This window comes from Anabas testudineus, chromosome 24 (genome assembly GCF_900324465.2).
Source record: "Anabas testudineus chromosome 24, fAnaTes1.2, whole genome shotgun sequence".
NCBI classification, from domain to species: domain Eukaryota; kingdom Metazoa; phylum Chordata; class Actinopteri; order Anabantiformes; family Anabantidae; genus Anabas; species Anabas testudineus.
In genome coordinates this window covers 18,031,298-18,049,593 of record NC_046632.1, presented here as the reverse complement: position 1 = coordinate 18,049,593, position 18,296 = coordinate 18,031,298, and the positions used below count along the sequence as shown (strand labels likewise).

The 18,296-nt window shown below is 40.1% G+C and overlaps 3 protein-coding genes across 3 annotated transcripts; 1 reads left to right on the top strand and 2 right to left on the bottom strand.

Annotated features, from left to right (window-relative positions):
• Window positions 1–7: 7 nt before the first annotated feature.
• ndufaf7 (NADH:ubiquinone oxidoreductase complex assembly factor 7) lies at window positions 8–6,524 on the bottom strand. Its single transcript, XM_026341053.1, has 10 exons — window positions 6,112–6,524; window positions 5,785–5,945; window positions 5,604–5,684; window positions 5,251–5,361; window positions 4,437–4,650; window positions 4,049–4,107; window positions 3,666–3,779; window positions 1,499–1,642; window positions 643–816; window positions 8–571 (listed from the first exon to the last, which is right to left on the bottom strand). The coding sequence occupies exons 1-10, from the start codon at window positions 6,188–6,190 to the stop codon at window positions 347–349; spliced, it is 1,362 nt and encodes a 453-aa protein (XP_026196838.1). The 5' UTR covers window positions 6,191–6,524; the 3' UTR covers window positions 8–346.
• A 520-nt stretch (window positions 6,525–7,044) lies between these two features.
• cebpz (CCAAT enhancer binding protein zeta) lies at window positions 7,045–15,803 on the top strand. Its single transcript, XM_026341524.1, has 17 exons — window positions 7,045–7,263; window positions 7,674–9,181; window positions 9,824–10,055; window positions 10,221–10,383; window positions 10,840–10,928; window positions 11,238–11,291; window positions 11,399–11,501; window positions 11,586–11,645; window positions 11,747–11,813; window positions 11,919–12,025; window positions 12,296–12,356; window positions 12,705–12,898; window positions 13,041–13,076; window positions 13,181–13,276; window positions 13,366–13,433; window positions 13,792–13,873; window positions 14,558–15,803. The coding sequence occupies exons 1-17, from the start codon at window positions 7,063–7,065 to the stop codon at window positions 14,716–14,718; spliced, it is 3,282 nt and encodes a 1,093-aa protein (XP_026197309.1). The 5' UTR covers window positions 7,045–7,062; the 3' UTR covers window positions 14,719–15,803.
• Window positions 13,989–17,837, bottom strand: LOC113149413 (protein CEBPZOS). Its single transcript, XM_026341526.1, has 4 exons — window positions 17,700–17,837; window positions 16,653–16,770; window positions 15,892–15,936; window positions 13,989–14,845 (listed from the first exon to the last, which is right to left on the bottom strand). The coding sequence occupies exons 2-4, from the start codon at window positions 16,768–16,770 to the stop codon at window positions 14,763–14,765; spliced, it is 246 nt and encodes an 81-aa protein (XP_026197311.1). The 5' UTR covers window positions 17,700–17,837; the 3' UTR covers window positions 13,989–14,762.
• Between the last annotated feature and the right edge of the window lie 459 nt (window positions 17,838–18,296).

The following is an 18,296-nucleotide window of genomic DNA, read 5'->3' as shown; positions in this document are numbered from 1 at the left end:
GTGGAAATTAAAATTCTGAAGCCTTTTATTAACTTCAGATAAACTTCATCATGTTTTGATGTTTTAAAGGCCAAAATGAAAACTGAATACATGCAAATAATTAATATACTTCACAATTCAACTAAACTTAAATTCTATATTTACTTCACATCAACATGAAGAACGTATTTTTGTCTTTTCTATAAATTAGTGATGGGAACACTGTTGAGTCTCCTTGATGGTAAATACAGCACGGCTGCATCATCATGATTCTTCAAATCAGCACATTTTACTCCAGAACATCTTCAATAGTTTTCAGACCTTTATGACCTGATCAAAGTTTCAGGACAATTAGAAATTGTCTTGTTCAGGAGAAGCTGAGTTCGGTGAATCCGGCCACCGGCAGCTGTGCTGGGATCTTCTTCTTCTCCAGGCTCAGTCCATCTTGTTTCTTGGGTTTAGCGAGGCGGCTTTGGTGCAGCACGCTGAAGAAGAGGAAACGCTCACCCATCTTTGCGCGGTTCGTCAGCATGTCGTAGCTGCTGATCAGCTGCTTCCTGGTGTTTGGGTCAGTGCAGTTCCTCAGCAGAACCTGCAGAGAACCACAGGTTCCAGTATTTTGGAAAATAAATGTTGTGGTTCAGAAAAGTGTGTTGAACTCACCTGTAGTCGGGTGTCGATGCCCATGTTCTTCAGGAATGTCCTCTGAGTGACAGGTCCCATACAGGCCACGCCCCCTCCAGCCATCCTCCGGAGGTAGCTAAAATCCACGTCGGCAGTGAGGTCGGCCGTGCCGGGTGAGGCCAGGACATCATGAAGCTGATGACCTTTAAAAGCCTGAACAAGAAACATGAGGGTTTGTTATTGAAGCTCCATCACATCAGTGCAGAGGGTTTTATGGTCATTACATATTCTCAGAGTTCGTTTATGTAGCATCAAGAATCCTTCAGAGAGCTCTCTGGTGGTCAAAGATGAAGGAAAAAACACCGAACACTCGATCGAGTCACTAAAACACTGAAACAAGTGTTGCTTCAAACTGTTAATATAATTGAAGGATGATTCTTCTTTGTCATCATCAAACCACTAATATATGTTTAGTTAAATATAATAACACACATTTTACTCACTTTGTAAATACCAAACTTCATCTATTTTGACTTTTATGTTCTGCTCATGTTATAATAAAACTGCTACAGTGCGGTGGTGTCGCCTGACTGCACATATATACATACGTGTATGTTCAAAGGATGAAGTCGAGACAATAACTAATTTCCTTGTGAAATGTCAGAGAGGTTGAGGAAGAGGAGTGGTGAACTCATCGACCCCGGTTTCCCCTCCGCCTGCAGCAGCCGAGCTTCACTGCTTCCTACATCTGTTTCCTTCAGCTACAGACTGAAGAACTTCAAGGTGTAAATCTCAAAATGGTCCAGACAAAGATGACTGAGGCAGATTCTGTTCTACGTATAAAGTATGTAACACTTAAACATTTGAACATCTCAAAAAATGATTTAAGTCGTACTCTGAACGTGTCTGTCTTTGTTCCATCGTGGCCGTAGTCGGCGATCAGAGCTGCGCCGCCGTCTTCTGTGATTCGCCGCACCAGCTGCTGGATGATGACCCCGCCCTCTGCACACACCTCCACATGATCCCTCCGTTCATCTGCCTAACACACACACACACTGACTAAATTATTAATAAATCACCTAAGTGCTGGAGCCAGATCAGATTCCAACAGTTGTGCTGAAACATTTCATCAATCCAGACGTTTAGAAACAGATTTTATTCATTTTGATAAATATTCTATATCTAATTATTCTAAATGTGAATACTTGTTGCTTTGTCAGTGTAAAGTGAATCTTTAGATGTTGGAAGAGAAGAAACTAAAAATTGATCATTTAGTCGTAATTGATGATTTAAAACCTATTAGTGAAACCAGATTGGTTAAAGTGAGGATTCGTCACTTTCTGTTTAAAAACTCATGTAATGTTTAGTATTAAGTACAATCATCCGTCTAAAATGCAATAAAAATGTGTATATTTACCTAAACTTTACTTATCTGCTAAAAGTACTGAGAGTTTCAGTGTTTTCACTGATCAACTTAATGGAATTTTTCAATATAAGCAAATCAAATGTCGTGTTTGTTTCGTGTTTAATGCTGCAAAACACAAAAAAGTTTGGATGGAGGCAAATAAAAAAAATCTTCCAAAATTAGCAGGTTAACTGGTCACAGCTGAAGGTATGAAGTAGGAAGAGGATATTTCAGCGGGACAATTCCTCACTCTGCTGCTCCAACAGCGTGACTTCGTAGACACGGTGTGTGTTTGACCTGCCTGCAGCTCAGATCTGTCTCTTTTTGAAAAAATATGGAACATTATGAAGAAGAGAATCAGACAGGAGCTTTTCTTCATAGGTTTGCCAGTTAAAGTAAATTAACACATCACACAGTTTGTTTTGGATTCTAGAAAAAGAGTTCCCTGTTAGTGATTTACTACATTTTCCAGAATTGCCTCAGTACGAGTGAATTCATGCACTCACTTCAGAAAAGAACATGATGGTTTTTACAGCTGTGAAGAGCTCGAACAAATCAAATTAAGTTTTTCCAGGAAAACTTCTTCCATGTCTGTGAACTGCTGGTTTGGTCACTCATGTTTTTCCTCTGTGATATTACAGTAATGAGCTCCTTTTCCCCATTTTTCCTTTGATAAAAAACCTAATTTGTGTTTTTTAAGGACTGAACTTGCTGACACTAGAATACAGCTTCTGGAGGTGCTAGAAAAATCTAGACCTGCTGCACGGTTCATCTACAAAATAAAACAGAAGCAGAAAAGTTTGGCATTAGCAACATCTGGGTTTCTGGCATGGGACTCTCTCTCCTTTACAGTCACCACATCACATATTTATATTTGCTTTGGATCCTGAGACCACCTAAAACAGGCAACTGTTTGAATTCTGAACACACGGTCGCCCTCGATGACCTCTTAACCCTCCTTTTGTTAGAAACGACTTTGTACAGTTTCACGCTTTGTGCCTGGTTTGATGAAACTGGAAAAAAGAGCCGGGCTGCTGCTGATAATGATGATGGTGATGATGTCAGGCCTCTAGCAGGATGTTCAAAGTGACTAAACTGAGCCAGAGAGGCCGAATCAAACAGGCTGTGAATGTATGGATGGTATAAAAGTGGGCAATAAAAAAACAGATGGAGGCTATAAAACCAACCTCTATGAGTGGATATGTGAGAAAGATTTTATAAGTTCTTCTTTCTGTGCTTTAAAGTGGAAATAATCTAACTCTTAAACCTCCAGAGCTTTAGAAGTCCTGATGTTTGGTTTTTTATCACTTTATTTTTACTTGTGAAGCTTCTGTTTTTAAGGACATTTGTTGCTTTCAGTGAAATTATTTTCATCAACATAGTTGGAAACATTTTTCACTTTCATCTTTTTACTTATAAAAATGTGCAGAATAAATGTTTCTGTAAAAAAAATTAATCAGGAGGCAGAAAATGACATTTTATCCGTTTATCTTAAAAAATGTCAAATATTCTCTAGTTCCAGCATCAGTGCGTGTTGCAGTGTGGAGCCAGGAGCTCAGCGGTTGTTCAGTTGTGTTTTAGTTGATTCTATTATGATTAAATCTTTGCTCAACTGTGACCTGGAACAAAGTGAAATGTGTCCAGATCAGACACCAACCTGCACCAGTGTGGACGAGGCCAGAGTGGGAGACGGCGTCACGACGAACCTCAGATGATCTGGCTTCTCTGGGTCGATGTCCACCATCACCTCCCTCCAGCCTTTTTCCGTCCGCTACCCAAAAATAAACAGAAGTTCAGACAGGCTGCGAAGGACTCTGTCTTTACACAGAAAAAGTCACGTCTGTGAAGCTTCAGCTGATTACTGGAGGTGATTTTCAGTTTTTTTTATCACCTCACTGTCTGAAGACTTTTGGTGCCACCTGGTGGTAAACATCTGTACTGCTACGACTCAACGGGCCCAATTAGTTTTTCTACATGGAGATACTAATAAACAAAGTGTTATCATGTACAACTACTACATGTAGTGGCTTTTAACTGTACCTGGAATTTGTGGATGGGCAGAGCGTCAAAGAACTCATGAGCAACAAAGACGCTGAATCCTGGAGAAAGAAAAACATAAAAACCTGAGAGTGAGATAATTAACGAAGAGCGTGCGGTGATGTGTAGATGGAGCCTTAGGAAGCTTTAGGCTTTCAAACATATGAAGTATAACAGCATGTGGTGGCTTAAAAAACCTTACAGCAACAGTTTTCAGTCTCATATTCTCACAATAAAATGCAGAGAAGCATCAGTGTGATTATTAACTCTGTTCTACCCCCTGAAATACCTCATTAAATGTTTATAATCTGACGCCAATCGTTAACGTTGTTGCCTCAAAATACAAATTTCCAGCTGTTTTAATCTAGACCTGTATCTAGGTGTTGTTTACCTGTTGGGACGTCGTCTAAGCGGCGGTACCAGCACACCGGCAGGCCAGCTGTGGTTTTCCCCCGACGGTAAACCGGCTCATCCTCTGAGTCTGCCTCCTGGCTGGTGTTCCCCGTCAGATTCTGGGCCTGAAGCTGACTGAGAGTCGGACTCACCTCGACCAGGTGGAGCGACACAGAGGCTTCACCCAGCACCGACTGCAACTGACTGAACACCTGGAGAAAGAAAAAAACACTATTCAGGGGGTAACCAACAAGATGTTTAAGACTTGTAGTTGGTCTCTGTCGTTATATTTAAATGTTGGTTTCAGTTGTATTTTGGTGGATAGTGGGCGACTGGATAGTGTAGTGGTAAAATAGACGCCCTCTGTGCGGAGGTTCAAATTCCAGCTACCTCCATTATGGGTCCTTAGGCACGACCTCCTTGCGCTTACCCTGCATTGAAAGTACTACATCTGAAAAATCGAAGTCACTTTAATTTGTCCCAAAAGCTCAGAAAAAAAATATGGAGGGTTTATACTTCCCTCTTTTAGATAATATTTTTTAAGTTTCTCATCAATACTATGTGTTGCTGCATAATTTGTGGCTGTAGCATTTAAAATAATATGTGCTGTTATGTGATACGCTTTGTAAACTCTGCTAGGCTGGGGGTATTTCTATAGATGACAAAATACAAGGACACTGTTCAAGTTTCTAATGTGATAAATGAACCTAAGAGTAAAATTTCCCCCTGTATTAACCAACATGTTTAACCATGTTCCTTCATCAGTGTGACGTCCTGCTGCTATAACAAATAAGATGGATCAAGTTTCATACTCTCAGGATGTCGCTGGCCAGCGATCCCTTTCCAGGTCCCAGCTCGACCAGCTGCAGCTGTTTGGGTCGACCTGCTCCCATCCACTCGCTGATGATCCACACACCGAGCAGCTGGAGGACAAATAAGATGCAATTACACGATCGGCAGGAAATTAACCTGGAGTGTGACGTTTGTACAAAACGAAGAATGAATCGAACAAAACTAATTATTTTATCAATTTATACTGTACACAACTAAAAACAATGTAAAACAGGGTCTTTTGAAAGGGCACTAACACATTTTCAATAAAAGCAGACAAAGGTGGAGAACGAGACTTAGAGTCTGACTTTAAGGTTAGATTTAACAGCCTCACCTCTCCAAAAATCTGACTAATTTCTGGTGAAGTGATGAAATCTCCATCTGGTCCCAGCATGTTGTTCCTCACATAATAACCCTCAAAGAGTCAAGAGACAAGTCTGAAGATGACAGATTCTCCAAAACATATTTATATATATACATATCACTGACTAACATGGTGAGTGATCATCACTTACTGTCACAGGATTAGTGAGAACCTCTCTCATGTACTCTGCCACTGAAATCGGACCTGTGGATTTTATTTTGGAGGTCAGGTGTCGCAGCATTGAGTGTGGAGGCTTCTCCAGGTCAGGTGAGGAGCTGCAGGACAGTCTGGTCTGAGGAGGTCCCCATCGCACTGTCAGCAGACAGGTGAAGAACAACAATGACACATGCTGCTGTGGTTTTACTAAACTGTTACCTTTGACAGGGTGTCATGTTATTCTGAATACATTTATTATTTAAAATATATATATTATATATCTATGATTGAACTCATTACGTTACATTTTAATGATGCTCACCTGCTGCTGATTGATTCACTGGGTGAACGAAGACTCTGCTGATCAACTTCTGTGTTTTCACACCGAGAAAAACTCTCATTGCGTTCTGTGTTTTCTTAAAACAACTAAGAAATTCTTACAGTATTTGGCTTTAGTGGCCTCATTTGACGAGGCTGCTATAAACACATGTTAACTTTAACTTCAACCACATGGACTCTCTCCTCTGCTGCCTGCTAACGTTAGCTGCTAGCTGATTAGCGACAAACACGTTATCAGTCAAAGACAAACACAGACTGGAAAAAAGTCAGAGCTTCTGCTGTTATAGATAAAACTATTAATGTGTTAATTTGTGTTTGTCTGTGGTAGATAAAAGCTACAAAGTCCTTGTGATAAAGTCAAACGCTAAAGCTAACATGTTAATTAGCCGCAATGAAAGAAACATCCGGCAAACCTTTCACAATAAAATTGTTTTATTTATTTTTTTACAGTGACGGTGTCTCATGTATGTTATTTTCCACATTGCCGTCTAAATGTTGTTTCAAAGATACACCTCCTCCAGTTGTGTTGTCTTGTGTTCATTAGATTTGATATACGACAAAATTATATAATGGGGAAATAAAAATTACGTAAATAAAGCCGTTACAAATAAATAATGTTATGGTTTTTGTCTTTATTATTTTGAAACCCACAATACCCATGTTTCCTGTATGCAATGTGCAGTGGCAACAAACTCTCTGATTGGATGAGCTTCAGTGACGTATTTAAGGATGAAATTTGATTGGCTAGCAAAGGCTTTTTTTATTTTTTATTTTTTAATTCATTTTTAAAAAATAAACAAAATGTAGATAATGATCTATGGAACTTTTTGTCCACTATTATATAAAAAATCAATATGTAAAAAAATGTGGCTAAAAGATTTCGGAAACGCGGACGTTTCCTCTTCCGGGTCACGCTCCTCATGTTGTAGCAAGCATGGCTGCGAAAAACAAGCATCGCAAAAAGCTAAAAGCACCGAAAACGTTGAATTTACAGGCAGAAGAAAACGACATGGAGGCTGAAAACGGCAGCGGAGAGGAGGATGAAGATTCAGCACCTGATCAGGGTGAATACAGAGCGAAAGAAGATGAAGATGAGTTCAGTCTGGAGGAGGTTTTACGGCTCGGAGGGACACAGGTGATACAGAAACTCACTCTATTCAGAACTACACAAGGTTTAATTAACTTTACACACGTTCAACCACTTATACTTATTTTAATTACTTAGCTGTAGTTAATTAGTGTTTTTAAGGCTGATGTTCCTGACGTAATTCTAAACACGAGATGTGTTATTATGAAGTATAACCCAAATTCCCACAGTTAACTAACTGTTTCTAATGGAATATAATTTGCACATTGCTATTAATTTTAAATTTCAGTAATCTGTGATCAATCTCTGACATGAAGAAGATGTCTTCACGTTTTTGTCCAACCAGCAGTCAGCAGTCCAAAATATTAACAACATGCGTTGCATTAATGCAGTTAAATAGGAGAAATGTCAACTAAACCCATCTAATCTCTTCTTCTGCTTCTCTCCTCTGTGTGCAGGCCGACTATGTCCTCCTCGCCGGCCTGGATGACTCCAATGAGCTTGTTGATGGAGGGAAGAAAGGAGCCATAGATGATCTGGAGGAGGGTGAGCTGGAAAAATTCATCAACAAACTGGGAATTCGGGCGTTTTCTGAGCAGCAAATAATCACAGACGAGCCTGAAGGTGACGACAGTGGAGAGTCTGGCAAGAAGGAAAGTAAAAAGGCCAAAACCAAGAAAGATTTGCCAGAGGAACAAGTATCCAGTGCTCAGAAGAAAGTTCAGAAAGACCAGGGAGTGGAGGATAAACCGAAGGTGAAGAAGACAAAAGACATTCAGGGAACTGGGAAAAAGGCAAAACAGAACGTGAATGTGTTTGAGTTTCAGCAGAGGCAGGTTCTGCTGATTAAACCTGGAGGGAAATGGTTCGACCTGGAATACACAGCCGAGGGCTCAGAGTCACAGCAAGATCCCCAGCTGGTCTCTCAGTACAAGACGCTCGCCCAGCGTCTGTTTGAGGCTGAGGTGGAACTCTACAAGAGTAAGAAGAATCTGCAGAAAGGTGCTAACTCCACCTGGATGAAGAGTGTCGTCTCTACCGGCGTGCTGGCTGACAGGATGGCGGCCATGACCGTTCTGATCCAGGATGCTCCGGTGCACACACTGGAGCACATAGAGAACCTGGTGAGCATGGTGAAGAAGAAGGGCAGCAGGCGGATGGGTCTGATGGCTCTGGACACGCTGCGAGAGCTGCTGCTGTCCAACCTGCTGCCGGAGCACAGGAAGCTCCGCTCCTTCCCTCAGCATCCGTTCGATGAGCTGGAGGAGAAGGCGAGCGGCAACCGTGACTCCCGCGACCGCCGTCTCATCCTCTGGTACTTCGAGCACCTGCTGAAGCACCATGTGGCAGAATTCGTTGTGGCTCTGGACTTGGTGGCTCATGACACGGTGGCGGCCACTAAAGCAAAGGCGCTGGCAACCGCCCACGAGTTGCTGTGCAACCGTCCGGAGCAGGAGAGGGCGCTGCTCATCCAGGTGGTCAACAAGCTGGGAGACCCGGAGTACAAAACTGCAGCTAAAGCTTCGTACCTGCTGGAGACACTGCTGCACAAACACCCCAACATGAAGGTGGTGGTGTGCTGCGAGGTGGAGCGGCTTATGTTCCGGCCCAACATCAGCCCGAAGGCCCAGTACTATGCCGTCTGCTTCCTCAGCCAGGTGATGTTGAGCCACGACGAGGCCGAGCTCGCCTCCAAACTCATTACCATCTACTTCTCGTTCTTTCGCGCCTGCATCAAGAAGAAGGACATCGAGTCAAAGATGCTGAGCGCACTGCTGTCAGGTGTGAACAGGGCATATCCCTACGCCAGCTCCGGAGACGAGAAGGTGAAGGAGCAGCTGGACACTCTGTTCAAAGTGGTTCACCTGGTGAAGTTCAACACAGCCGTGCAGGCGCTCATGCTTCTGTTCCAGGTGATGGACTCCCAGCAGAGCATCTCTGACCGATACTTCGTCGCTCTGTACAGGTAAGACCTCCCTCACCTGTCGGTGTTATCTCTATTTCACTAAATTCATGTCAAGGTTTAGTAAGTAAGAAAATTCCTGGAATATTATGTTACGAACTGGAAAAGTTTTGTAGAAAATGGTTTAATATCTGGACTCTTTCAGTCAGTCCTTTCAGAACTTTATTGTGGGATTAAAGAACTTAATAAAATATTATTACAGTTTTTATTTATTTATTTTATTGATTTTTATTTTACGCAAAAAGAAAAATCAAGTCCTGTTTCTAGTGGAAGTTATGAAGAACAGAATTATCTGAACAGGCTAAAAACAGACTGCCATTAAAGTTTAATTTATATATCACTGCAGAAATATTTCAAAACGGAGAAAAGCACAAACCAGGATGTGATATAAATTTAAAATGAGATCAGGAGATTTCAACAAAAATAAATAAAATATTTATGAAAATATGTAAAAAAGAAAAATAAATAAATTAAAACATTGAACAATGTTTTATTTTGAATGTATATTAACATGCACTTAAGTTACCTTAACCTTAACCTAATCTAATTAAATTTAGCTTCGAGGAAACAGAAGGAATGAGCTGTTAAACCAGTTTAAATGAAATGAAAACTGGGTTTCACGTTGACTCATGTTCTTCTCTGCAGGAAGTTGCTGGACCCCGGTTTGTCGTCGTCTTCCAGACAGAGCATGTTCCTCAACCTCCTGTACAAGTCTCTGAAGGCCGACATCGTGCTGCGCCGGGTCAAAGCCTTTGTGAAGCGACTGCTGCAGGTCAGCGCTGAGCAGAATCCCACCTTTGCCTGCGGAGCGTTGTTTCTGGTGTCGGAGGTCATGAAGGCCAAACCGGGCCTCAAGATACTGCTGCAGGAGGAGGGGGTAAGATGGTCACACATATGAGCATGTTTTTCCTAGAAGAGAAAAAACGATACTGCAGTTTTCTTTTTGTAATTTCTAATGAAATTCAAATCCCAATATTTTTATTACTTATAAAATATTATTATAAATATTTAGTTGTTAATTGATTTTTAAATCTCTACTCAGGACGGAGAGGAGGAGGAGTTCAAAGATCTAGCAGAAGAGAATGAAGATGAAGATGATGAGGAAGAGCACTTTGTGGATGCTGACAAGCTGGAGGAAGGAGCGAGTGTCGAGGCAAAGGAGGACAAACCCACGGCATCGTGGGTACATCACCAGAACCTGGAAGGTCTGTGAAAGCAGAAAACAGCAGTGTACAGAACAGTCAGCAGCATCTTCTCTTACGTAACCAGAGCTCACCTGCATCTCAAGTCCAAACACTTCTTCAGCTTCACTAATGAACAAGGAACTTGTTGGTTGAAGTGTCTCTGTAGCCAGTGTCCGTACTCAGCCAAAGATTGTGTATGAGGGAAGACGCTCCACTCTGTGAGACTGCTTTCATAATAAGAATTATACTGATAATGATATAAAGAGTTTCAACTGTGAATGTAAAGAAAGGAGCCCTATAATGTGAGAAGCTTTGTTCATTATGTTTCCTGAATTTCAGTCTGTTCTTAACATCCAACTTTTCATACCACATGGTCATATCAAAGAAAAAAAAATAAAATATGCCCAGTGTTTGTTCCACGTTGGCGTCTTTCTGGTTTAATTCAGTCTTTTCCTTTTCCTTCCTGTTTACCTCCAGGAGGGAAGAGCATGCACAGCTACGACCCGCTGCACAGAAACCCGTTATTCTGCGGCGCTGATCACACGACTTTATGGGAACTGCAGAAGGTGAGAAATAACAAACACAAAGGTGTTGATTCATCAAAGAAATCTTTATGTAGCTGGGATCTGGACCCGTGGAATACATTCAAAGTGATCGTGGTATTTTAGAAATTTAGAAGAGATGAACAAGAACAAAATCTGCACAGTGAAACTGAAACTAGTGGCCGGTACACATCTGAATAAGTCGATATTAACAGGACTTTGTACGTTCGCTAAATGGAAGTAGAATTAAAACTAGTTTTTCTGAAATATCAAGTAGTTTATTTGGGGAAACTTTCGAATCATTGATGAATTGTATCGTGTGTTTCTCTGCAGCTTGCTGTGCACTTCCATCCCTCCGTGTCGCTGTTCGCAAAAACAATCCTGCAGGTAAAATTTCCCCCTCTGACACTGAGCCGTTCTCTCTTCGTGCTGTATCGTTGTTTTTTCCTGAAGAAATGTGCATCGAACCTTTTGGTGTTTTATTGTTTCCATAGGGAGGATTCATCCAGTACTCCGGTGACCCTCTGCAGGACTTCACCCTCATGCGGTTCTTGGATCGGTTTGTCTTCAGAAACCCCAAACAGCTGAAGGGGAAACGTAATAACCACTTTATTTCATTGTTGATTAGTAGTAAAGTATTTGTGGTGGATTCCAGATGTTCTGACAGTTTTTATTTCTCAGAAAACACAGATGCTGCTGCACTGAAGCCCAAACACAAGCTGCCAGTCAAGTCTTTACCAGGTTTGAAGGATTTCTGCTGTTTGCAGTTTATTGTATTTTATTTTTTTATGTTGTGGATTCAGTTTTTGTATCAGTGAAGTGAACTTTCTGTGTTTTACTAGTGAACTGTGAGGAGTTTCTGGCCAAAGACGAGAGCCAGATTCCTGTGGATGAAATCTTCTTCTACCGGTGAGTCAGAAACGCCGCCTGGAGTTTCTCAGGACTGAAGTGATGTTGACTCAGTTTGTGATGTTTTTTTTAACTCTGTCTCTTTATTCACTCAACTGTCGGCAGCTTCTTCAAAAAGCGGCAGCAGGAGAAGCAGGTTCGTCGCCCACGACGAGACGGTGACGAAGAGAGCGTGGAGGACGTGGACGATGACGAGTTTGAGAAATTACTCGGTGAGTCGCGACAGTTCATAGTTAATGGAAAGAAATTAATAATTAATACCTCACCTCAGACGACAAAAAGGAACTGACTATCAACAGGCTGATGATGGTTAATGTGCAAAAGCTGTGAAAAGAATAAAGTCAGTCACACTTCAGGTCTGTGATCTACATGTAGGTTACATTAACCAGGTAGTTACAGTGCAGGTCAACCTGGTCCTTGGTGACATGAGTAACCTGGTAACCTGACTGCATTTAAACACTGTGACGTTTGTTTTGAACTAGATTCCTGTGAAGGAGACTCGTACTTCACGGAGCTGGCAGAGGATGATCTAGACTTTGCAGGGTGAGTAAACCTCTTCAGCAGACATCATCAAAGAAGAGAAGACTGATGATACAAACTCACCAGTGATAAGTCAGTAGCATTGTTGTAAACAAACGCGATCTCTGCAGAGAGTGATGGAAAACAAGTCACGACACGACAGTTTAAAATCCAACCAGCTGCAGCACAGAAAGAGTTCACGAACATCACAGAGCATAATGAACATATCTGGTGATATCATGGTTTAAAGGTTTTTAAATCGGTAGAATAAACCCTTTTTGTTTCAGCAGCTGTGAGTCTTTAACTGTATAAAATAAATTCAACAACGTGTTGATTAAATCCTCTTCTCTTCCTTCACTCGATGCTCATCAGTAATGTGAAAAGTAAAAAAGGAAAGAAAACTGCAGAGGACTCCGACTCAGACATGGACGACTCGGACGTGGACGACCTGGATGACGAGGAGGTGTCTCTGGGCAGTATGGACGAGGAAGACTTCGGAGATGAGCTGGAGGAGGAAGGAGGGGCGTTCATGGATCTTGACGGGGACGGAGATGACGACGATGAAGGTAAGAAAAGGAACAGCTTCAGTGTGTCGTCTCAGGTGATTGAGGTTGTTTCTGGACATGAACTCTATCTGTTCTCTGACCTGGATTCTAAGTTAAATCTCCAACCTGCTTTATGTCTTTGCTTGTTTTGTCTTTTTTTCAGTCCCAGAGCTGGACGACGACGATGCTGCGTTCGAGGGTAAGTTTACCTGTGCAAACAACGCCATCATGATTTATCTTGAAACTGTAGTTAGATTTTATTTCTCCATCGTGTAATAAAATGAAATCTGTTGCTCTCTGCAGATTCAGACGATGAGACACAGAGTCCAGAAGTCGCTGCTCGCACCAAGAAGGGGAAGAGGAAATCCTCAGAGGAGCTCGACTTCTCTGGATCTTTAGGTTCATACTGAAATTAACACTTCCTGTCAGTGATCTTAGAGATGTGTGTTAGTCTGTTATTCTAAAACTGCATTGATCATTTCTTACAGGTTCAAAACTTGGAAAGAAGAAGAAGAAAGGGAAGAAAGACGGAGCCTTGTTTGCTTCAGCTGACGAGGTGAGTTAACAACAGAAGTAAAATGTTTAACCTGTTATGTGACCTGTCGTTCTTTCACATTGGTAAATACATACTGTAAAGCAAACAGCTGTTTTATAAGACTAATAATAACCTACTGTCTTGATGGAAACACATTAATTTAGCACCACCATCAATCCAGTGTGAGGTACAATGTTACAGCACTTGTACTTCGGCTGAGCTACCAGTTGTTTTGATGTTAGTCTAGTTTAGTCGGCCACAGTCGGGATTATATGTATATAGTTATTTTATTTATATTAAAAACTGTGAAAAAGCTCAGTATTGATGTTGGATGAATGTTTCTTTGCTACGCTGGAGTTAACTTTTTTTTCCTCTTCAGTTTGGCTCCCTGCTGGACGAGAACACCGGCTCCAAGTTTGATAACATCGGTCTGAACGCCATGGCCAACACCGACAAAGCAGGTGAGACACCTGAGTGATGAGGTTTTAAATGTTGAAACTAGCTGGATTTAAACACTGTAGGGTCCTCTGCTGGTCAGGATAAGAATCGTGTTTGAATAAAAAGACGAAACGAGGCCAGAAGTAAAGTTTTTTATTGACTTGGCTGGATACCAGCACAGTTTAATCACTTCTCCACAGAGAGAAAATCCTCAGATCCAGTCGTCACATAAATAAATAAAAATGATCCTGATTTATTAGTTTCTGTGTAGAGAGACTCAAACCACTGTTACATCTCTGAACCCACAGCCTGATTTGACTCACCAGTCTTAAAGGATGAGTGAGGTGGGATAAATAAGAAGCTGCAGTCAGATACTGGTTAGCTTAGCACACACACTGAAACAGGGAAAACTACTTGTGATTTAAGAGTGTGGTTTTGAGGGTTGTGAGCTGTCTGACAAAACGTTTATATGCAAATTATAGAAAACAAGCTGTAATGTGTTGATTAGTAGTCTGGAGATGCTGGTGGGCAGATCCAGGCTGTTTCCAGTCTTGATGCTAAGCTACAGACATGACGGCAGGGTTCAATCTTGTCATCTAACTCTAAACAAAGCACTTCCCAAAATATTCTACAGGCGCTTTGATCTGTCCATGTGCACTCTGAGTTACTTAATGATATAAAATGCAACATTAATATGACCCCTGCAGGTCTGAAGCAGCTGAAGTGGGAGGCTCAGCGAGACGACTGGATCCACGGCCGCGACGCCAAGACGCTGCGCCGGAAGAAGACCACGTTTAACAAGAAGAAGATGTTCGGCCGAGCCAAGATGGGAAGCGGGACGTTCGGGAACAAGAAGAAGAGGAAGTAGGCATTTGCCGCTGTGCTGGACTTTTTAAAAACCGTCTGACATCTTCAGTCTCGTCTGGTCGACCAGGCTTCATGGTCTCTCTCCCGGATGCCATAGACCCCCGCCCACTCGTTGGACTTGTAGTAAACTGGGAGGAAACAGACAGAAAAGCAGAAACTGAAGTTCAGATCCAGTCTGTCAGCTGATGAAAGCTGCTGAACTGTTCATACGTTCATCGCTATGTATCTGTCTGCTTTTAATAAAAATCCAACAGATTTCTTGTATCTAATAATTCACACTGAAAAATATTTCCTTTCTAAAATGCTAAAGGTTATTTACAGTTTTAATGTGCATAAAAAAAAAACAACTATTTTTTACATCTGAAAGTATCTGAAAGAATCAGCTGGCAGGTTAAATACAGTCTCTTGGACACACTTTAAAAATAAAAATGTAATTTATATAATTGTTACAGTAAATGAGCAAAAACAAGTGCATTTTAATTTTTTTCCCTGTTCTAGTATATATTTCCTAATTTCTTACTGTTTAAGACAAAAGTAACATTTCCATAGATTATACAGCTGTTATAATAACTAACTGCAGATGAGTTTACATAAACTCTGATACCAGTTTACTAGGAACACCAAGTTCAAACTCTGCGATAAATCCTCCTTTTATGAAGATGATAATGTCCAATGTTTTATACATTAGGTGTGAAAAATATTACCCTTGAGAATATATATATTTTTTTTTTTCCAAGATTTGAGGCAGATACTGGTTCATTTTGTATGTTCAAACACCAAAACACTAGATGGCAGCACATCACTTCATAATAAATCGTAAACACTGTATCGTGATACTTAAGGTATCACCGGATTTTTGTCTATACGCAATTAGCTACAGTAGGTGTTCCTAATAAACTGGCAACTGTGTGTATGACAGTTGAGAAACTCATTTAGCACAAATATGATAAAAATACATGTGAATGGAATCTTCCCATCTAATAAAAAAGCAAAAAGCAAAACGTTTTTTTTCCAAAATGACAAACTATTCTTGTTGAAACTCTGTAAACCAGTTGGTAAATAAATTAAAACGCTGACGTGAAATCACCCGTTTGTTTTCAGTGCTCATGAAAATTTTATTTGTAGCTAGTTGTGACCTCACAATTAGAAAATAAAGGACAAATCATCTGCTCACCTTCTAGGATCGATGGAAATCTTCTGTTCATGGTGTTCCTGAAATCTGCAGAAACAACAGGAAGTTTAGTTTACACACATATACACACACACACACACACACACACGCGAATTTTAAGATTTTAACACTTTTTATAGCAACAGGTTACAGTCACAGGAAATACAGTTATACTAGAGTCATGGGGATGCTGCTGTCTTAAGGCAAGAAGGTAGGGTAATTAATTACATACTAATTGAATTGGGTCCAAATAGGCAGTAGCAGGCCTGACAGATATTTTAAAACACTTTGTGACTAGATATCAATAAATATTAATATCAATTGTAATTGTAATATTAATTAATGTCATTGTAAAACAATTACAAACTGCGTCTTCTGTGTTTTTCTCTTTCATGGCTTTATTAATCCCCTTGGAGGATCCATAAAGTATTCATTATTAACCAGTTCTCTAGATCTCTGGGTTATTTAAAATATATTATGTGAATTATTTACATTTTTAAATGTTACGGTTCTTGTTATTTTTAGTGGAGTACTGGTATATTTCAACCTAAAGTAAATTTTGTAGCAAGTGATGCTTAAATTTGCTGAAAGTGTTTGTTGTACTTTCACTTTTGAGTTTTGACCTTGGGTATCACCGTCGTACTCATCTCACTTTCCTCACAATCATTTAGTACTGTCTCATCTCCTTCTAATTAAAAATGTAAACTACTTTGGAGATCTGCAGATACCCTGTGATGATTCCTTCAGAGTTATTAAAGTGATACCTTGACTGTTGTTCATCATGTGAAAGAGACTGTACGCCCCTACGACGCCGAGCAGCTCAAGAGCAATCACCCCCTTCATGAGTTTCTTGGCCAGAGGCTCCAGAGGTTTGGGAGGCATCTGGAGAGAGATCAGCACAAACACAACTTTACTAACTAACAGAGATGACAAATAATGTCAGTACACAGTGAATAAAACATAACAGATATGATACAGCTTACATTTAAGTCTGGGTTTTGTTTTCATTCATGTTTGTGTTTCTGTTCCTCTGCTGCTGTAAACACAGTAATTTTCCCACTGTTGGATTAATAAAAGTCTGTCTTATCTCTTTTAAACATATCTGTAATATCTGTAAAGATAAACCAGTCGTATTTTACTAGATAATAGAGAAGCTACAAATAATATTTCTAAAACTGACACTTATTATAAAACACAGACATTAAAAATAAGGAGAAGCACCCTGAATGTGCAGTAAATATTATATTTAGTGACCAACAGGCCACATATTACACACCATTTATTTATATTATACATGGATGGATAATGTCTCATGCAAGTTTCTATTCCTGCTGAAAAAAGTGTAAAACTACCAGTTTTTGGATGTTTTAGCTTCAAGAGTCAGTTCACACAGTTTAAAAAAGAAGAAACTAATTTAGGCACTTACACTTATTAATCATTTGTGTTTCCTTTCTATAATAACTGTAGTGAAGGTGTTCAGATTTAACCTGTGGACTTTCTCACCATGTTATAACTTTAACATTTATTTTATTTAGCATATAAATGTAAACGCTTCTGTTTCTGTCTCGAGTCTCTAAACCAGGAGAAGCTCTTAAAAACCCTCCAACTTTGTACACATGTTCAGGTGGAGTGGACAGTGAAGGTTGATATGTACCAAAAACAGAGTTTGATAGTTTATTCCAGACTGGATTAAATCATTTAAGACTAGTTAGCAGACACCTTTAGCTTTGGTGAACAAACCAACAACCAACACTATCATTCTAACAACACCTTACCGTTTGGCTTCTTCCTTTAATGTCAAATAAACTTACCTTTAGGTTCGAGGTAGAGTTAATAACCAAACAGCTCTTAAAAAGTCACTTTAAACATTAAAAACAGACGCCTGCTAACAAGTGTCCTTGTGTTGTACAATCAAAGCGAACGCAGCTAACAGCTAGCTAGCTAACTGATTTACTGCTACTTCCTTATTACGGAGGCTCGGTTGGTACAAACGGTCCAGGAACGAATCGACTTTTTCATGTCACATGCGTTAAATACAGGACACACATGTTCTACTACTAATACTACTACTAATACTAATACTACTAATACTGGTACTACTACTAATACTAATACCAGCTAGAATATGCAAAAACAGTGCCTTTCCCACAACTGTTATTTGGTTCCTCATTTTATAAAAAATTAGCAGATTCAGTCTGAACAAATGATCAGATCTCAAATTTAAGGTGGTTTTCACTTCTCACCTGTTGTAGTTACAAGGTGAGAAAACACGTGTGTAAGGCTCCAGATAAGATCATTAATATCAGATCAAAAAGATAAAAAAACTTTAATTAATAACCTATTTATTTATATTATTATTGTTTAATAATAATAATAATAGAATAACACAGGATCGTCTGTGAGAAAAT